This window comes from Hyperolius riggenbachi, chromosome 2, assembly GCF_040937935.1.
Source record: "Hyperolius riggenbachi isolate aHypRig1 chromosome 2, aHypRig1.pri, whole genome shotgun sequence".
Classification (NCBI taxonomy): Eukaryota; Metazoa; Chordata; class Amphibia; order Anura; family Hyperoliidae; genus Hyperolius; species Hyperolius riggenbachi.
The window spans coordinates 269,255,635-269,277,603 of NC_090647.1; the positions used below are offsets into that span (position 1 = coordinate 269,255,635).

The following is a 21,969-nucleotide window of genomic DNA, read 5'->3' on the forward strand; positions in this document are numbered from 1 at the left end:
ATAATATCTATTAATTGCGCCACAGTCCTCAGAATATAATAGGTTTAGATAATAATCAGTCTCTGGGATCGCTGCAGGAATTCCAACAGTGTTACAAAACTTTCAATAATACTGCTGCGCTCTCCAGAGTCTGTTATGATACTTAACCAGAACAAAATTTAGACAGACTGTCTTACGAAGAGTCCTCAATGTTTCAATCAGAATGTTCCATCCATTCTTGAGGTTACTGCAGGGACTTCAATTATCAAAGCACCGTTTTAGTCGCCGTTCCTAAAAATGATACAAATCTCCACATAGGGTGATACCGTTCAGGTAATTAATATTGTTTATATAATACACCACCAAAACGTGCTCCTGTGAGTCGTGTGGGTTAGTGCCAAACTGATGCACCAGTGCCCCTTCTCCCTAGATGCTCACCAGATTTTTTCCACCCCAGTCGTCAGGTGGATCAATAGTAGTGCTCAATTCCTCAAGTGAAATGTCATTAATCCTAGAAAAAAACTTTTACATAGGGTAATACTGTTTCTATAAGTTCAAAATGTTCCACAATATTTCTCTGTGCTGTATGCGAATAGTGCTCTCACTCCATGCAGTGTAACTCCCACTCCCTGCATAACAATATGCTCACCAAATGGAGCCCACCTCCATATACAGGTGGAAATCACGCTTAATGGTACCTCCGGAACAAACTCTCCAACTCCTTTTCACAGAACTTAGCCTCTCCTGAGGTTTTTATTCCAATAAAATGATTCTCAAATAAAACACATAAAAAATGCATATAGCGTAAATCCGTTATGATCTGCCTCTGGACGCACACACAGACATACACTTACGCGTCCAGGGCAAGATACAGCATGTCACAAATCTCCAATCGCCAATGCCCATCCGCTGTGGGTAAGGGGAATCGTAATACCGGGGCGTCCCGCTTTGATCCTCTCCTCCCGCCGGGCAGTTCCAAGTTTTTCCGCGCTAGTAGCAGTGACCGGCCGGTCCACTCACTTCCGGGTGCGCGTAATTGCGTCAGACGCTAAGCTCCGCCCTACGCGGAGCCCCTGATGAGTCTGGCGTGAGGACGAAACGCGTAGGGCATTTTATTGGAATAAAAACCTCAGGAGAGGCTAAGTTCTGTGAAAAGGAGTTGGAGAGTTTGTTCCGGAGGTACCATTAAGCGTGATTTCCACCTGTATATGGAGGTGGGCTCCATTTGGTGAGCATATTGTTATGCAGGGAGTGGGAGTTACACTGCATGGAGTGAGAGCACTATTCGCATACAGCACAGAGAAATATTGTGGAACATTTTGAACTTATAGAAACAGTATTACCCTATGTGAAAGTTTTTTTCTAGGATTAATGACATTTCACTTGAGGAATTGAGCAGCACTATTGATCCACCTGACGACTGGGGTGGAAAAAATCTGGTGAGCATCTAGGGAGAAGGGGCACTGGTGCATCAGTTTGGCACTAACCCACACGACTCACAGGAGCACGTTTTGGTGGTGTATTATATAAACAATATTAATTACCTGAACGGTATCACCCTATGTGGAGATTTGTATCATTTTTAGGAACGGCGACTAAAACGGTGCTTTGATAATTGAAGTCCCTGCAGTAACCTCAAGAATGGATGGAACATTCTGATTGAAACATTGAGGACTCTTCGTAAGACAGTCTGTCTAAATTTTGTTCTGGTTAAGTATCATAACAGACTCTGGAGAGCGCAGCAGTATTATTGAAAGTTTTGTACATTTACACACCTGTTCAAAATTAAATATTTTAAAATATCCTTATTTTCTTTATGCACTGTTTGCACAGTGTCATGTGGGCTAATTACTTGAAAGCGCACAGAGGAAGTAGTGATAGCGATTATTTCTAGGGATCAAAAGGCAATGCTCTGCTCCACAAGGCTGTCATGCAAGCACTGGCTTTTATAACTGCAGGCTATGAGCACAACCTCAAGAAAGCATTTTGCATTGGTAAATGCACAGTTTAATATATGCATAGCATATAGGATGCATCGCTTATAATTCATGTCCTGTTTGTGAAATATTTTTATTCTATTCCAGGCTTACACTAGCCTTTACATATGCAGTGCAGACGAAAAGTGTCACTGTTCAGTAACTAGCATTTATATACTAGAGAGTTTTCCTAAGTGACTTAAATAGTGTCTTTCATAGTATGAGCTTTTTTTCCTCTCCATACATTAGCACTGGCTGTTCTATTCCCTCTCCAGCTCTCCCCCTTCCTCACCCTCCTGTCTTGATCTCTTTCCAGATCCGCTGACCCAACACAACCTTTGCTCTACCTCCCAGGGCTGGGGTGAAGGCAGCCAGAGCAGGTGACTGATGATTTCTGCCAATACAGACAGCAGACAATATAAGATTACTTTAGCAGTTTCTCTTCCCTTTTTTTTTTTTTCTTTCATTCTGTCTCCTTTCTTCCTCCTCCCTCCCCCCACTACCAGCTTTCTCTTCTCTCACCCCTCCCAGCATGTACCAAATGCAAATCTCTGAGTGCCCATTTGCTGGGATATTTCAGGGTTGCACCCGGCAGCAGGGGGCTTTGTTTAACACTTGAGTCTGTTTTGGTCCTAGTGTGACTGAGCAGTGCTGACTCTCACGACCTTGTAATAGACAGCGCTGCACACATTATTTAAAGGTATGGAGTCTTAGCATTGACCTAGTGTGTATTGTATGTGATCTGGTCCAGATTTGTAGTAGAGACAAACACTGAGCTATTCGTGTGTGTAGTTGTGTGTGACTACGGTAATTGTTCTATTCTCACAGAACGGGTTATATTTCCCCTATACTTTTTATATGTATAATTTCACTTTTTCTTTTATACCACAGCTTTGTGTTTCTAATCTTTGTTTTGCTATGTCTAAAGTTATTTTATAAGGCAGATCAGTGTAGCATTTACAGTTTTCTCATTTCAAGACCCTTTTTGTGGGTTACTGTCATATATAATCTGTTCAGTAAGCATCCCTTCTCCTGACATTTTGCCATGCGTTCATGTTTATATTTTACAGTTCCCATACATCACTTTCACTTCAGCTGTTGTCAGAGGGCAAGTAACAATAGAGCAGCTATTCAGTTTTCATTTACTGCTTAATTGTCATTTTTGTATCTAGAGCCCTGGCGTTGTGTTCAATATATTCATTTTCAGATTTATGTAGAACTCGCTGCTTAAATATACTAAGGAACGTATTCTAGCTTATGTCTGATATCATTTTTAATTTTCAAAGAAAAGTTTCAAAGTGTCTGATATCATTTTTGTGACGATCTTCCCACATTTTCAATCCTCTTGGATTTCCTCTTATATGTATGCCTACACTAAGCAAGAAATTCAGTTTCCTGGAAATATTGCAGGCCATTTAAAGGTCTAACTAACTGTCCAATTTCTAGCGAAAAATCGTTAAAAGCGATCAGAAATTCTGATCGAATTGGTTGTAAATAATCTCTGTTGATGGGCTCAATCGATTACTAACTATTGTAAAAATAGTCGTCTGATTTGGATTTTCTTCAAATCAAAATTTGGATTTTCTTGTTGGTTGTGATAGGAAGCAAAGATTGGTTCGTTGATGGTGTAGTGAATGATTTTTCTCCCAATCAGAATTTTTGATCGTTCTCGAACTATTTTTCTCTAGAAGTAGGACTGTTAGTGGCCACCTTTATACAAACGTGTTAAAGAACTTTCTGCTTGTTAATTATGTGGGATGCTCATTCACTATATTACTACATACATCGCTTACAGGATCTCATACAAATGCTATATGTGTATGTATGTATGTGTGTGTATGTGTGTGTATGTGTGTGTATATATATGTATATATATGTGTATATATATATATATATATATATATATATATATATATATATATATATATATATATATATATATATATATATATATATATATAGTGTGTGTGCATCTTAGTTCACGTACAATAATTCCCTATGTTCTGCTGTGTAACAATTCAGGGCGAAGGACACAGGTCAATAAGTATAACCCTCATCTACCAGAAACCTGTAGTAGTTGTATCCTCCGAGTATCTCTTCCAGATCAAAGAGCCCCTTCCATTACTGCACTGCAGAAAAGTTTCAAGGTACCCATGTACATGATGTTTTGGTCTGGATCTTTTCGTTGGTTGAGCAAAAGATCCTTCTTGGCCACAAACCTGATTTATCACTGCTTCTTCACTTTAAATGTATCTCCTGAATCAAGGCATTGTACTGCTTTGTATTTGCAGATTGTAGGACAGTCATAGGTGGTTGTACACCAGCCATCTGCAGACAATAGATTTTACAATAGATTTTATGTCTGTGGCCAGTTTCATTATTATTCATACTGCGTAAAATATCTATTGTAGCTGGTAGTTTTCTCACTAAATAGAATATGTATTTGCAGCACTAGTTTATTGGAAGACGTTTTATTTATGTTTCGGTGGCTATGTATCTGCAGTGTGAATGAGCATATATTAAACCTGTACTGGAAAACGTGACCGTGATTTTGGTGGTACTCCTTTTCATCAGAAAAATTAGGAATGGGACAAGGTTTCAGACCAGTCCAATCAACTCCCTTGAGAGTGCTTGGCCACACAGTGGTTTGCTGTTGCCACAGACATAACTGTCAACTTGTTTTTATGGGCATTTTTTTAGACTACTATTTTTCTTTTCCTTTTCAAAGCCAGACAATGTGCAGTGAGGGCCAGAGCCCACTAACGCAGTTGTACGCAGTTGTGTCCGCTTTTCAGCATCTGTAACATTGATGTGTTTCTCAAAAGCGGACACAACTGCGTTAGTGGGCTCACGCTCTGAGATTGCAGGGAGCAGTGGTACACAGGCAATGGCTGCATAGCTTTGTACTACATCAGGTAGTACAAAGCTTTCAGTGGTGTTATCGGTGGTCGATAAGATTTCTGCCTAATAATGCTGGGGATACACGGGTCGATCCGGCGGCCGATTAGCTGCCGGATCGACCCCAGCCGCGTCCCCGCTCGTCCGCGCGGATAGATTACCGCTCGTCCCCGCCGGCGCTTCCTTATCAGCGCTCGATTCCCTGCCATTGTCCGCCGGCGGGGATCGAGCGGGTGGGGGTCGAGCGGCTTGATCGGCCAGCTGAATATTATCAGCTGGCCGATACACGGTACAGAAACGTACCGTGTATCCCCAGCATAAGGGAGCGTAAACAAATCCAATTTTAAGTGGATAATGATTGACCAATTTTAGCATTTCCATGTACTAGGAGGGCCAACAGATTTTGAATGCTATAAACAGCTTTTGTAGGTAAGCTGTCCTACTTCAAGAAAGAAGTAAAATTGGCCAATCAAAATTGGGTGTGTGAATAGAACTTTTATCTTGTCTATTATTTGCTGGTGCAAGGTTGTAGAATGAGTAACCAATTAATATCAAGATGATATACATCAGTGTCCTGATCTACCACTTATTGCACATTGTATAGCCTCGTACACATGTAAAAAGCATTTTGCCCGACAGAGATCAGGACTCGAGCGACATTGCAGGGCTGACACTTTGCAGACACATCACTAGCCCGCAGGCTAGATTCCAGGCAGAGGCAGTAATCGGCTGCGTTGGCAGAGTTTCATCTAGTGCAGGGGTCTCAAACTCAATTTACCTGGGGGCCGCAGGAGGCAAAGTCAGGATGAGGCGGGGCCGCATAAGGAATTTCACAATCGCCGCGCATCGCCGCCACTGCCTGCCCCTCACTCTTCCTTCACAGAGAGGGGCGGGGAGAGGCGGCGATCTGTGCGGCGATTGACGTCAGGAGGGGCAGAGCTGAAGCTGAAAGCTCTGCCCCTTCCAGGAAATGCCGGCGGATTGCCCCCCGGGCGATTTGGGGCCTCTGCAGCCCTCGTTTAGCGGCGGGGATGCGGCGAATTACTTGGGAGCACTGAAGCGAACTATAAGGAAGCTTTTGCCGGCGAGTGCCACAAAATATTGTATCGAGGGCCGCAAATGGCCCGCGGACCGCGAGTTTGAGACCCCTGATCTAGTGTGTGTCTGAGCAGTAAATAGACCTTAACAAAAAAAGCATAGTACCTGATTCTGGGGGCTGGCTGCATCAAAGAACCACTGCTCCTGCATCCAGTTTTCAGTTAGTTTAACTTTTAATAAAAAGAAAAAATGGCTGCTACCCCAGGGTCACAACACTGCCAAAACAGCTCTATTCTCTCCTCTTAGAGCACTGAGAAGGGGGTAATAGGTGGGGGGAGGAGCCAGTGAGATGGCCTGATAGGCAGGAAAGGGGTAGTTAGGCAGGCATTCCTCTCCTGCAAAAGGCGCTCCTTTCCCATTAGTCTACCGACAAGTTGCTTGTTGGGGGGGGGGGGGCTTAGAGGTGCGGAGGGCACACAGGCATGTTCTTTAGATGGGAACATGCCTCTGTGTTGAAGTTCAGTGAAGAACCGCTTCAGGTACACTTAAAAACATTCCACACAAACTGATTACAATCAAATGAATTTTAGAGTGGAAAGACTGGCAGAGCAATTTCCACCACTCTTGGATGCCACTGCAGCCCAGTAATGGCCCATACTCACGGGCTACAATTGTTGCTAGTTGCTAGCACACGGGACCGTGTGCGCGACAGACCGGCGACAGCTCGTCGCCGGGTCCCTCCGCATACACACTGCGGAAGAGGGATTAGTGGTGCGACGGAAGCTGTCGCCGACGTTCCTCCCTCCCGCCGGAAGCTCTGTGTGATCCCTATAGGTTGCTGTCGCTAGTCCGCATACACAAGCGGACTAGCGACAGTTGCGGCGAAGTTTCGGGGGCAACTGTCGCCAGGCGATTGACCGCGCCAATCGCCTGGCGACAGCAGCGGCGAGCGATGGTTCGGGGTGCGCCCGCCATACTCATGGGCGACCTGTCGCCGCAACACGCGCGTGCCACGTGTTTTTGAGGCGACAATTGTAGCCCGTGAGTTTGGGCCGTTACAGCCATCATCTCCACAAGGAGAGGACTTGCTCTAGTGCTGAATCATCCCAAGTGTAGCTAGCATTCCAAGACTGCAGTGACCATTCATCAAGGAAGAAAGCATCTCAAAACAAGACCTGCAAGCGTTTAGCATTGGCTTAAAAATAGGACTCTTGGGAGAATAGGAAGGCAATAACTACTGCTATCTGGAAGAAGTCTTCATCTCATTTACTTAGAAACACCTGGATTATTTTCAAGATTGTAAGCATGTTAGAGCCCCCAGCAAGACATCCCTTAAAGAGACACTGAAGCGAAAAAAAAATTATGATATTATGATTTGTATGTGTAGTACAGCTAAGAAATAAAACATTAAGATCAGATACATCAGTGTAATTGTTTCCAGTACAGGAAGAGTTGAGAAACTCCAGTTGTTATCTCTATGCAAACAAGCCATTAAGCTCTCCGACTAAGTTAGTCATGGAGAGGGCTGTTATCTGACTTTAATTATCTCAACTGTTCCTGGACTATTTACTTTTCCTCTTCCAGAGGAGATGTCATTAGTTCACAGACTGCTCTGAAAGAATCATTTTGAATGCTGAGTGTTGTGTAATCTGCACATATTATAGAATAATGCAATGTTAGAAAAAACACTATATACCTGAAAATAAAAGTATGAGAATATTTTCTTTGCTGCTAATCTTCTAGTAATTATTCATAGTACACAACCAATTCATTATATCATTTTTTTTTCGCTTCAGTGTCTCTTTAAGAAGTCACGTAGGTGAAATATGTTCTAGAACACACAAAGTATTTTGTTTAAGATATTTTCTTTGAATGCCCAGAAAAACAAACAAATCTATATTTTTCAATGCCTTTTAGGGCCGGTTCGGATGAACATTCTGAACGTGGCAACCTGGCATCTCATTACATATGCTTTTATGCAAGCGTGCAGAAAAGCGTTTGTAGGCTTTTGGCGGCTCTTCCTGACGCACAACAAACAACGGTAAAAATCAGGATCAAAACAGTTTGCTCAAACTATGGTAAACAAGCCGTCGTTTACTGCCGCAGAGCCCTCCGTGTGAACCAGGCCTTACAGTTCTGAAATCTTAAGGTGTATAGAGAACTGCATAGCTTCATTATTGGTTTAGGTTCACACTAGTGACAGGGACAGTGTGGGGGGGAGGATACTGTATTAATGTTGCTGCGTATTCAACTGTAATGTTTTTCTCATGGTAATTTCCCCAGAAGGAGATATTGCCATGTTGTATGAGAGACTTTGCAGGAAAACGGATTAAGGACATTGCATGTGGCATTTGCCGAACACAACATCAGGCATGATCGTATGTGTTAATGCCGTCATAGAGCTCCATGTCGTCCCTTTTTCCTGGTTCACTGTCCCTATTTTCCCAGGATTACTGTGGATCAACCACTGGGAAAATCAGTGCCCAAGCAGTTGAGTAAATAGTTGTATGGAACCTTTCTCCCATTCTCCTTCACATTTTTTCCTTACATCTGTATAAAAAAATGTAACATTTTATACACAATCTCTTATTGTCCATAGATCTCTATCCTCTGAAACTTGATCAAAGCTCCCAGGATATAGAATTACATACTGAGCAATTAATAAGCACTGAGCACATGCTTCTATGCTCATAACCCAAGGGAACCAATAAAAGCCTAATTATGCTCCAGAAATGACTACATTCCCATGTCAGTGGACATTGCAGTGCAGTGGGTAGGTTAAAGGAACTCCGAGCAGTGCAGAAACTATGGAAAGATGCATATCATTTTAAAGCTCTCTTTCTCCTCTTTCCAATGATATATAAACCGCCGCCCTACGCCTTTTAGTTTTCACTATTTTCGCGATTGAAAATGCTGCGGCCGCGATTTCGATCGCGAAAATAGAGAAAACTAAAAGGCGTAGGGCGACGATTTAGGTGTCGCCAGAAAGAGGAGAAAGTGCTTTAAAATGATATCCATCTTTATATAGTTACATTGTATTACACAGGGCGACTTTTTCTCAAAGTCAGCAGCTCCATTCAGCAGAAAAAGCCGCCCTGTGTAATACAATGTAACTATGGAAAAATCTTTCCCCTCTTTCTGACGACACCTAAATCGTCGCTCTACGCCTTTTAGTTTTCTCTATTTTCGCGATAGAAATCGTGGCCGCGGCAATTTCAATCGCGAAAATAGCGAAAACTAAAAGGCGTAGGGCGGCGGTTTATATATCATTGGAAAGAGGAGAAAGAGAGCTTTAAAATGATATGCATCTTTCCATAGTTTCTGCACTGCTCGGAGTCCCTTTAAGGTTAGGCATCATTAGAGGGAGGGTTTAAGTAAGGATAAGGTCAGGTTAGGCAATAGTAAAATATTGGCAATTTTTATAAGAATTAGCTGGAGCCCAATAGTAGAATATTGGTAACTTACTAATATTCTACTATTTGATAACCTGCCCCAAAATAACTGCAGCACCCTTTTTTGATGTATGCAACCAGTTACCATTTCTATTAGTGGGTGGCATAGTGGATAGCCCTGTTGCCATGCAGCACTAGGGACCCCTGTTTGTGTCTGGGCTAGGACAATATCTGCATGGAGTTTGTATGCTCTCTCCGTGTTTGCATGTGTTTCCTCTGGGCAATCCAGTTTCAGCTCACATCCCAGAAATATACAGATAAGTGAATTGGCTTTTATAAAAATTGTGCTTCAACTATGATGAATGTATGACTGTGATAGAGATGGTAGAGGTTATATTGTAAGCTCCTCAGAAGGGACATTGAGTAACAAAACCGTATACTCTATATAAATAATAGAAAAAGGAATTCCCCTTGAATACAATTGCACAAAGCAAGTTTAGTTTAGCCTTAACAGGACTGTTCTGGTCCATAAGATGACCACAGTATAACCTCCTAGATGTGAAATGGTTAAACAGATAGCATTTACTTTGTGCAACTCAGTAAAGCGCTGAAATCTTTAAGTGGTTGGAATGGACATATGTTCAGTGTGAAATCTGAGCCTGCCCAATTCTAAATCTAATGAGAAGAAAGAGCAGGTTGGGAATTTTAGATACTCTGCTGACTTGTATTACATTCCAAAAATGTGTTTAAAGAGAACCTGTACTGAGTAAAATTATTTAAAATAAACACATGAGGTAACTTCAAATGAACATTACATAGTTGCCTTGCCATCAGTTCCTCTCAGAAGCTCACCATTTTCTTCTTACAGTGATCCCTTCCAGTTCTGACAACATTTTGTCAGAACTGAAATATATCAGTTGCTGTCAGTTACAGCTGAGAGGAGAACTGATGTGTCCATGTTTCCCTATGGCTCAAGTGGGCAATGTTACAGTTTAACTGTGTGCTGACCAGAAAGCTGTTATGGGGTAATAGCCATTTTCAAAATGGAGGATAGAGAATTTCACTGATCACAGTAGACAAATGGGACGCAGGAGAGGAAAAATAGATTGAGGAGTAGACTATTCAGGAGGCATGTATGACTTGTGTATGTTTATTTTGGCTTTTAATGTTCAGTTCAGGTTTTCTTTAAAGAGAATCTGTATTGTTAAAATCGCACGAAAGTAAACATACCAGTGTGTTAGGGGACATCTCCTATTACCCTCTGTCACAAATTCGCTGCTCCTCGCCGCATTAAAAGTGGTTAAAAACAGTTTTTAAAAGTTTGTTTATAAACAAACAAAATGGCCACCAAAACAGGAAGTAGGTTGATGTACAGTATGTCCACACATAGAAAATACATCCATACACAAGCAGGCTGTATACAGCCTTCCTTTTGAATCTCAAGAGATCATTTGTGTGTTTCTTTCCCCCTGCAGCTATCTTCCACTGAAGTGTCAGGCTGTTTCTTCCTGCAGAGTGCAGACAGCTCTGCCTGTATGTAATTCTTCAGTACGGTATGTGAAAGCCCAGCCAGCTCAGAGGAGGATTTATCCAGCTTGTAAAAGATAAGAGAGAAGAGAGAAGCTGCCCTAATCTAAATAATACACAGGCAGTGTGCAGAGAGAGGCCTGGAGGGGGGAGATGCATCACAGAACCACAACACTGAAGAAATTGGCAGCCTTCCAGACACAGGCTGACAAGTCTGACAAGCGAGAGATAAGTTGATTTATTACAGAGATGGTGATAGTAGAAAGTGCTGCAGTTAGCCAGAACACATTAGAATAGCTTTTGGAACGTGTAGGATGATAAAAAACAGGATGCAATTTTTGTTACGGAGTCTCTTTAAAGTGAGTTTAATATTTTATGCCACTGAAGAATTCTGCATGTGAATAACACCAACCTAAAATGTCACAACCTCCTTCCCCACATTAAAAAAACAAAAAAAACCACCCTAACCCCAGCTGTTGTGCATGACCTTTGATGTTTTCATAGACTTCCTTCACATGTGGCTGTGTATATGAAAGAGCAGATAGTGGGATTGATACATGGTACAGAAGGCGGTGGTATTGGTGCAGGGATTCAGACTCTTGCCCTGCAGGTGTGGTTTCATTATTTTGTTACCAATCCCAGACAGTGTCTATGCAGTTTGCATGTTTCCTGCATGGGTGTTTTCCAGCTTCTCTGGATTGATCCCATAAATGACACAGAACAACCCTTTGGGTAGGAATACACTAGGCAGTGCGGGAAAGGTAGCATTTTGCTGCATATGCGTTTTTAGTGCATTTTCTGTGCGATTGCGTGTTTTTGTTTTTCTCCTCACATGCGGTTTTTCTTGTGCTTTGCGTGCGTTTTAATGCATTTGCGGTTTGAATATATAAATTGCATATGTTTTTTGTATGCGTTTTGCATGATTTTTATGTTTTATGCAAATCACTAGGAAGTCATCAAGAAGCGGAAATACATCATCAAACTTTGGTTTTATTCAAAAAACGCACTCAAATGCAATACCTCTGCGTCACCATTGACTTTCACTATGTGTGTTTTAAATGCGTTTTGTAATAATATGCAAGACCAGCGTTTTTAAAAACGCCCATTGCAGAACTCAAACGTATGCGGTTTTTTCATGCTGCCCATTGACTTGCATTGTGTGTGTTTTCTGCAACGCTATCGCTTCTGCCTAATGTGTTCCTAGCCTTTAGGTTAGGAAATGAAATGTGTGACTGAGTGATATGTGTAGTAATGCACCACTATTTAGTACTGTGACACTTCTGATGTTGCCTTCCTACTTAGTGGATGATGCACTTTATCAATTTATTGTCCATTGAAGGGGTAGGTGCCATGGCATGTGTTGGAAGCTGAAATAGGAAATTGCAGTGACTTTCTTCACTACAGTGTAAATAATAGGAATGGCTAGACAGGATTACCAACCGTTTGGCAAATACGTCTTTGTATGTATGTCCGTTGTGTACTGTATGTATGTCAGTTACTGGTGACTGTCTATCTGGAACTCTGTGCTAACTATACTGTGCTTGCTTTCATCTTTACTCTTCTGCTGATAATGGAGAGTCGGTCAACAAAGGGCACAGTGGACAGTAAACGCTAATTCTCCTTGTCGCCATCCATTCCTTTTTTTTTTTTCTTTTTATGAAAACATGAAAACTTTTATGTAGAGGACCGATTGGAACCCTTTTGCCAAACCTGGCTGTGGTCAGGCTATGGAATATATACCAGCTTCTGTATGGTCAGATGATCAGATGGTTAGCAGTTGTTTCAATCTTCATCTTAGTTTTGCATGTGAGAAATCAAAAATGTTGCTGTGCTCGTGATCCTGAATGATTTCCTGTTCTTTGTGGGAGTACTGGAAATGACACTTTATGCTCTATTGCAAATATATGTATATAATTGTGCTGTTCTGCTTTGGTTCAGCAGTGGTTATTTAGTTTCTAGAATTTCACAGAATAAAGAATAAACTGCAGAAGATTGATCTGCTAGAGTAAGGGGCATTCACCATGTTTCCCCATTGGGAATTTAGGAATGTGCTATTAGCAGCAGCTGCAGTCATAGTAATTACTATGCATTATCTTCATGCCTTAAAGGGAAAAACTGCCCCATACACAAGGACTTCTTTTCAATGTTTGTGAAATTCATGGCTGTTGAACCTGTGCCTCCGTATGTCTTTATTTCTTTCTTTGCCGTGAAGAAAGTCTTCCTCATCTGCTAGAAGATGCTTGGATACCAGCTGATGCGTGCCTTACAATACTCAATAGTCTTCAATGGCTAGAGATTAATCAGCATAGCAAGTGTCCTTCTACTGTAAACCTTTTATACCTCAAGAGCCACATTAACCTGTCAAAAGTCCCATTGAATTGCAGTAATGGAAAGCCGTCATCTGAAGGCTTTTTTTTTTTTTTGTCATTTTAAAGACCTTTATGACAGAAGCATGCCTGTTAGATGCAGCAGAATATCCTATTTTGCTGTTTATCACTTATTAGCAACCCTCCTATTTGATTTTAGATGTTAACTATTACATCCTCATGACCACAACGAATGAATGTCTTAGGCTTTTTTATGTAATGGTATAATCACCTGTTTTATAATGTCTTATTGCACAGAACAATCCCTAAGGCCCCATTCACACCACAGGAAAAAACACAGCATTTTGCATACAAAGGAAAACACAAAATTGGACAGTGAACACATCCTTTGTTATGAATAGGATGCATTCACAATGTTAATTGGAACACAACACACACGGACTGGACCGCAAAAATGTGAAGTCTTGACCTGATGTATTTTTCTGCAACAGTATCCTGATCATGTCGCAAATCGGAAGCCCACTAGGCTGATTGCCCCATGCAAAACGCTGACTCATCTGGTGGATTTGGTTCCGCTGGCACCGCCGTTTAGTCAGAAGCAGATCAGAGCCCAGCAGAAGCATCAGGCAAAAACAATGGGAATCCTGCTTCGATATATACAATTCTCATTGGTTCATGGTGGACCAATAAGAATCCTCCCTGTTACTAGGTAGGACTCCTGTTGTTTTTTTTTTTTGTTTTGTTTTTTTACAATCCAGCAGGGAGCCCCATGCTTCTGCCAGGCTCAGATTGGTTTCGGGAAAATCGGACGGATGACGCAAACAGCCGGTATGTGAACAATGCCAGAGCATCCTAAGCAGGTGCGTTACTGGCCTGTTTTCGCATTCCGCTGCGCAGCGTGAACCGGGCCATAAACACATTCATTAGCTGCAACTTATCTGGAAAAAAAAATCTATGCCAAGTTAACTGCAGTATTTCAAAGGTAATTGCATTGACTGTTAATTCCTAACTAATTATCATTACCATTTGGGTTAACATAATGAGTGGTCAGCATCTTCTAGAACAGTGTTTCTCAATTTGGTCCTCAAGTACCCCCCAACTGTGCGTGTTTTGCAGAAAACCACAGAGAGACTGAGACACTGCTGAGACCCTAATTACCTCACCTGTGAATTTTTGTGGTTTTCTGCAAAACAGGCACTGTTGGTGGTACTTAAGGACCGACTTGAGAAACACTGTTCTAGAACATAAAATGGGGCACAGCTGATGCTCTCTTATTTTTAATTTGAATATACCGTGGCCAGGATAGATGAGAACGTTCACAGAAAAATGTGGATTAGGTGTGAAAACCATAGCAATTACAATACAGTATACTGTGACAGGAGAACTATTCTTATAATGTAAGTGACCTGAGTACTACTTTGAGATTTGAATATATTTGAGGCATCTTTTACAGTAGTATTATAATATGTTATATTGTTTTGCAGTTACACTCCCTAAGAACACAAGTGCCTCTACTTCACCCGTAAAGGCTATCAGACGTTCTATGCAGTCCCCCCAGAAGTCCGTGCTGGCACAGAAGGGAAGGAAGCCAGTGCGCGACAAGCCTCTGGAGCAAGCTCCCAGCCCAACCAGAAAAGGCAAACGTCCAAGAAACACAACACTGGACAGAAATGTGCTGCACACTGATAACCTCAAAAGGAGGAGGGGATTAAAACCGGGAAGAAAGGTAAACAGTGTTTCTTTGCTTACAGATTTTAGTGATTTCAAGGAGCAAATCTGACTCAGGATTTACAATTGCCAATTATTTTTTTGGCTAGGAAAATGTTTACATTCATTCTGTGGAAAGTAATAAACTTCAGTTTCGTACTGTACACTAATTGATTTTCCCATTGCAAGGCATTCCCAGTTGTGAGACTTGAAGCAATGAAAGTGATAGAGGTTGTATCTGGTATGAAATAAGCTGAGCTGGCCATATACAGAGTTATTGATGGAAAAGATGTAAACTAGCGTTAAAGCAAACTTGAAGTGAGGGGTATATGGAGGCTGACATGTGTATTTCCATTAGACTGCAGATTGCCTGGCTGTCGTTAATACTTTTTGCCATTGACCCTGAACAAGCATGCACATCAGAGTTTCTGACTGAAGTCTGACTGGCTTAGCTGCATGCTTGTTTCAGGTATGTGATTAACTACACTACTGCAGCCAAAGAGATTGGCACAGGCGTGTCAAACGCAAATACTAAGTGGGTCGAATTTGTACACTGGGATCAAGTCATGGGCCAACCCCAATGTCTAGTGGCTACTTCCCTCCCTTATGAAGCTCCCTAGTGTCTAATGAATCCCTCCCTGATACAGTTCCCTGGTGTCTGGTGCACCCCCCTCCCTTCCCTATAAAGTTCCCTGGTGTTAAGTGCAATTAAAAGGAGAGGTGCCCTGGTTTACATAAAATGAATTAAACAGTTTAAAATCGAAAAAAAAGTGAGGCGGCTTACCTTAACTACTTGACCACTGAGGGTCTTTTCCCCTTGTGGACCAGAGCAATTTTGACCTGTCGGCGCTCCTCCCTTTCTTTTGCCAATAACTTAATCACTTCTAATCACAGCAAAATGATCTATATCTTGTTTTTCTTGCCACCAATTAGGCTTTCTTTGGGAGGTACAGTATGCTAAGAATTATTTTATGCTAAACTCATTTTAATTGGAATAAGAAAAAAAATTGAAAAAAATGTATTCTTTCTCAGTTGTACTGTTAACCATTTCCGCCGCCCGGACGCGAAGCTCACGTCCGGGCAGCAGCGCTCCCGCTCTTGGGCCCGCCCGCGATCGCGCCCCCGTGTCCCCGTTGTGTCCTCCGGTAGCCCTGGGATCAATGAAAGGGAACATGGTTCCCGATCACCGATCCCTTTCCCCCGCAGAAAAACCGAAGCGCTCACCTGTGAGGCTTCAGTTCTTCTGCCGGGCCGGTTTCTGCATCCCCCTTGTTCTTCCGCTCAGCGAGAAGTACAAAGAGGGTAAACAAAAATGAAGGTAAAACTACAGCTACACATTTTTTACATTACAATTTACACAGACAACAACATTAAAAATGACCTGTTTATGTCCCACACCAAAATATTACCCAAATAAAAATTTTAATGGAAAAAAAAAATTTCAATTTAAAAAAAAAAAAAAAAAAAAAAAAAAAAGACTTAAATAGTTACCTAAGAATCTGAACTTTTTAAATATGCATTTGAAGGGGGGTATACTACAAACATTTTTTAAATTATAAGCTTGTAAATATTGATGGACGCAAAACGGATACAATGCACCTTTATTTCCAAATAAAATATTGGCGCCATACATTGTGATAGGGACAAAATTTAAATGGTATAATAACCGAGACATACGGGCAAATAAAGTACATAGGTTTTGTTTATGGTAGCGTGGATTATTTTGAAGCTATAATGGCCAAAAACTGAGATGATGAATTTTTTTTCCATTTTTTTCTTATTAATCCTGTTAAAATGCATTTACGGTAAAGTGGCTCTTAGCAAAATGTACCACCCACAGAAAGCCTAATTAGTGGCGGAAAAAACAAGATATAGATCAATAAATTGTTATAAGTAGTAATAAAGTTATTAGCGAATGAATGGGAGGTGAAAATTGCTCCGATGCACAAGATGAAAAATCCCCGCGGGCTGAAATGGTTAAAGGACCACTATCGCGAAACATTTAATTTTCAAGCACTCCCACAGTAGTTAAATCGTTCAAACAAAAGCTTCACTGTGTAATGGTTTTAATTTTTTAGCATGTTCCTTTAAAGATCCACATGTCGCTGTCTCCTGTACAGGGCTGTGGAGTCGGAGTCGTGGAGTCGGAGTCGTGGAGTCGTGCAATTTTGGGTGCCTGGAGTCGGAGTCGGGAAAAAAATGCACCGACTCCGACTCCTAATGAATTTGTAACTGTAATTAAAATAGAAAATATGATAAAATGTTCTATTTCTCAGATAATAGTCATTAAAAATAATGTATATATACAGTATATATACAGTAATAGCTGTGCTTAGTCCACAAAAATGAAATAAACCAATCAAAATTAGTTACTTGTGCTGCTTCAAAAAAAGCAGTCCTCGTATTTTTAAGGACAGATATACATATCTGATTGTGACTGTATATATGATGTGTACACAGGAATCTCTTATATATGTTACGGCCAGAACCCGAAGTGTGGCCACTTCGCGTTCTGGCCAGCCACTTCGGGTTCTGGCCGGCCAATGTGCGAAGTGGCCGCAGCGCAGCGGCCACTGTTAGAAATGGCATGATGACACATAAGTTACAATGTATTTTATGGCCGTCTCGCTGCGGCCAAATGTATTAGAAGTCTCGCACTGCCTCCTCTCCTCCTCCCCCCGCCTCTCTCTTCTCCCTGCCTCCTATACCACATACGGAGCAGCCGGCGGGGACACACGCGGAAGTTGGTCAATTTCCTCTCTCCTCTCCCTGCCTCCTATACCACATACGGAGCAGCCAGCAGGGACACGCGTGTCCCGGAGAGTCGTTCGTTGCGGCAGGGCAGCAGAGCGGGGAGGCTGCAGACCTTGCTTCTGCCAGCACCCGCTCTGCAGGAACGGCAGGATTCCCCTGCCGCGACGAACGACTCTCCGGCTGCATGTCCCCGCCGGCTGCTACGTATATTGTATAGAGGCAGGGAGATGAGAGAGGCGGGGGGAGGAGGAGAGGAGGCAGTGCGAGACTTCTAATACATTTGGCCGCAGCGTGACGGCCATAAAATACATTGTAACTTATGTGTCATCATGCCATTTCTAACATTGGCCGCTGCGCTGCGGCCACTTCGCACATTGGCCGGCCAGAACCCGAAGTGGCTGGCCAGAACGCAAAGTGGCCACACTTCGGGTTCTGACCGTAACATATATACTAAATAACATCTATGCTGTAAGAATAAAGCCTGATGTGTAGCTGTGTCACTAATAGAGATGGTCAACGAGATGGAAATAATTCTGCATTGATGCTGATTTATGCAAATGTATGCACTCCCTTTGCTGATGAAATCAAATAATTTGATATGTTGTTAAAATTTGGTTTGGTGACTACAAATTAAAGGGTAACTGAGACGGATGAAAAGTAAAGTTTTATACATACCTGGGGCTTCCTCCAGCCCCCTTCAGGCTAATCAGTCCCTCACTGTCCTCCACCACCCGGATCTTCTGCTATGAGTCCTGGTAATTCAGCCAGTCAGCGCTGTCCGGCCGCATGACGCTCCCACAGCCAGGAACATTCTGCACCTGCGCAATAGTGCTGCACAGGTGTAGTATGCTCCTGGCGGCGGAGTGTGTGCATGCGCACTACGCCTGACTGGCTCAAGTACCTGGACTCATAGCAGAAGATCCAGGTGGTGGAGGAGGACAACGAGGGACTGATTATCCTGAAGGCGGCTGGAGGAAGCCCCAGGTATGTATAAAACTTTAATTTCATCTGTCTCAGGTTTACTTTGTTACACAGTAGTAGTATACTCTACATATGCACTCCCCACAGAGCTTCAGGGAATCCACTGAGAATGCTGTGCACATTGAACACAGAGGTGTTGTCTGTTTACAATCTCCTTATTCCCCTGCAGAGTACCTGCACATCATTCTTACATGTACCCACACTTACATTGCCTAGGGCCTGATAGATGTTCTTTGTTCCGGTTTGTACCTTTTTACAAGTACTCTTACCAAGGACTAGTTTTAGTCTAAAGGGAATAAATATAGTAGTCTACATATCCTTCTCACTGCAGTTGTCTTGTAAAATTCCTAAGCGTTGGCAGTTAAGAGACGAATTTCATGTTACATACTTTTAATCAACAAAATTGTAATATGCAAATTAGAGGAGTCGGAGTCGGTGGAATCCTAAACTGAGGAGTCGGAGTCGGTGGATTTTTGGACCGACTCCACAGCCCTGCTCCTGTATCAGTCAGTCCCTGCATTTACGCTGACGGACTTTTGTAACTATAAATCCACAATAGGGGAGCCATTTTCAGGTAAAATAAATAACAGATGGTTTGCCCTACTCTCCTCCATAACTGACAAACAAGGGAGGCAGATGTCAGCGTGGACACGGCTGCGCAATGAGCCACTTTCCCCCCACAAGTCACTGCAAGGAGGCAGGAGAGCGGCTCCAGCGACTCACTGCGCAGCCGCGACATCAGAGGCAGAGCAGAACGTGCGGGGGGTCCTTTCTATCCAGCAGCGCTGGAGTAACATAGGATACAGCGCGTGAGTTTGCACAGCATGAGTTTGCTAGTTATGGAGGAGAGTAGGGCAAACCATCTGTTTGTTTTACCTGACAATGGCTCCCCTATTGTGGGTTTATAGTTACAAAAGTCCATCTGCGTAAATGCAGGGGCTGCGGGATACATGTGGATCTTTAAAGGAACATGCTAAAAAATTAAAACCATTACACAGTGAAGTTTTTGGATGACCAATGTAACTACTGTGGGGGTGCTTGGAAATTTAAATGTTTCGCGATAGTGGTCCTTTAAAATAAAACGTTCTACTGTGAATAAAAGCCACACATTTTATTTGCCCATTTGTTACGGTTATTGCAACGTTTAAAAAAATTTTCCTAGTACAATGTATGACGCCAATATTTTATTTGGAAATAAAGGTGCATTTTTTCAGTTTTGCGTCCATCACGAATTACAAGCCCGTAAATTAAAAATTAACAGTAATCTACCCTCTTGACATAAATATTAAAGTTCAGTCCCTAAGGTAACTACTTATATATTTACTTTTTTATGTACATTTTTTTTCCTATACATAAAAAAAGTTTGGGTACTATGGGAGGGTGTGGGAGGGAAATAGTTAATTATAAAACTCAGTGAGGGGAGTTTTATTAAATAAAAATGAATTTTGGTGTAATTTACTATTTGGCCACAAGATGTCCTCAGTCATCATTTCCGATTCATGTACGTAAGCACAAGTAATACGCGGCAACAGGAACATACAATGAATGCAGGCGTCTCATAGATGTTGGCATTCAGTGAATCGGGGACTTAGATGAATGAATGGGAACTGCGTTCCCATTCATTCATCTCCCGGCTAACTGGTGGTAACGATGGTGCGCGCAGGAGCGAGCAGCGGCCGCACCCGCTGCAGACTTGTAATCATGGCCTTGGTGCACCCAGTGACCTTTTCCAGCCGTGAATATACTACACGGCATGTGTGAAGTACTTAATAACAAAATTCTTGTTAATAACAGAGTTTTAGTAATCTCAGGCAACACGTTTGGCGGGTCTGAGCACACTTACTCAGGCCAATCAGTGCCAGTGGAATAAAGAACAAATCACATTGGGAGCCTCTGGCACTGTGATTGGCCTGAGGAAGCGGGCTCAGACTCGCGAAACTTGTTGCCTGTGCTTAACAACAAAATTCATGTAACAAAGAATTTTATTAAGGTAAGCCACCTCACTTTTTTTTCGTTTTTAAACTGTTTTTAATTCATTTTATGTACACCAGGGTGCCTCTTTCCCTTTAATTGTGCTTAGTATACCTCTCAACATCCCCTGTTGTAGGGGTCGAGACAGAACACCCGTGGTCTTTACCACAGTGGGTTACTGTCATCTTTTTCAAGGAGAGTGACCATCTCAAGGTCCGGCCGGTCCACCCCGAGAGGAGACTGGTTTGTTGTTTCCACCTGCTTCCTGCAGTTGGTTGCTCCTTTGCAACCCGCCTTTGTGAATAGTATTTTGATTCCGTCTGTCTAATATTGTAATCCGACATACTGCACCATTGGGCTCCTGCTTTTGTCTCCTGTACCTGTTTTAGGGTGCTTAAACAACCCCTCCATTTTGTTTTTTGGTGTTAAAGCAGATCCAAGATGAAACTAACCATAACAAGTAACTCTATATATCTTCTCTAAAGTTTAGATAGTTTACACAACAAAACTAGCTGTAAACGGCTTGAATAGTGTGTGATTTATTCCTGTGATACGAGGGCAGCCATGTTCTGTTTGTCACAAGCTGAGGGCTGGAGATGCTATCAGCATGCCTGTGTGTAATGTGACAATGTCAGTCCCCTCTTCTCCTCCCCTCTGAAATCTCTGGCTAGTAACCTCCTCCTGCCCAGACTGATCTCCCAAAAGCCCTTGCTACAGTGCCAATGCACTCTAAAAAGCTGTGGGCGAGGCTTGTTTAGTTTATAGGGAATTAGACTATTAAAACAAAACAAGTATTTGGCTTGAGGAATGCCCTATAAACTAAAGGAACACAATTATGCAGTAAATAAAGTCCACTTTAAGTGGTCCTCCCTCCCCTATACAGCTCCCTGGTGTCTACCGCACCCCTCCCCTATTCATTTCCCTGGTGTCTACCGCACCCCTCCCCTATTCATTTCCCTGGTGTCTTGTGGCCTTCTTCCTCCCCTATACATTTCCCTGATATCTAGTGGCCCCCATTCATCTCTTGTACAGATCCCTGGGGCCCTATGCAATTTACTTTTTCACCTGAGTTTTCTCCAAAGAGTTAATTTTTCATCTTCTATTTAAAATAACTTTCCAGTACTTTACAACTAAAAAAAGTACCAAAAAGTAAATAACGCGCTATCAAAATTATTTTGAGTATTTTCTTGTTCTTGTAGCTGAAAAGCCATTTTATTGATACATTTAAAAGCATCACCTACTAGAAAACTCAGGAGAAAAAGTTAATTGCATATGTGCCCTGGTGTCTTGTTGCCCCTTCCCTCCCCTATAAAGTTCTGTGGTATCTAGTGCTTTCTCCCTCCTTCCCCCATATGGCTTCCCTAGGGCTTCACCTTCAATATAGCCTATCCTTGGTGGTCTAGAGTGGGCCGAACCTAA

General features: G+C 42.2%; 1 protein-coding gene across 7 annotated transcripts in view; it reads left to right on the forward strand.

Moving 5' to 3' along the window:
• The window catches only part of LOC137546335 (sex comb on midleg-like protein 2), a 118,145-nt gene that overhangs the window by 67,079 nt on the left and 29,097 nt on the right, over nt 1-21,969 (forward strand). For all 7 annotated transcript variants that reach the window (XM_068268649.1, XM_068268648.1, XM_068268653.1 and 4 more), the window contains one exon: nt 14,622-14,863. In XM_068268649.1, coding sequence (XP_068124750.1) covers nt 14,622-14,863 — 242 coding nt within the window. The remainder of the gene's footprint in view (nt 1-14,621; nt 14,864-21,969) is intronic.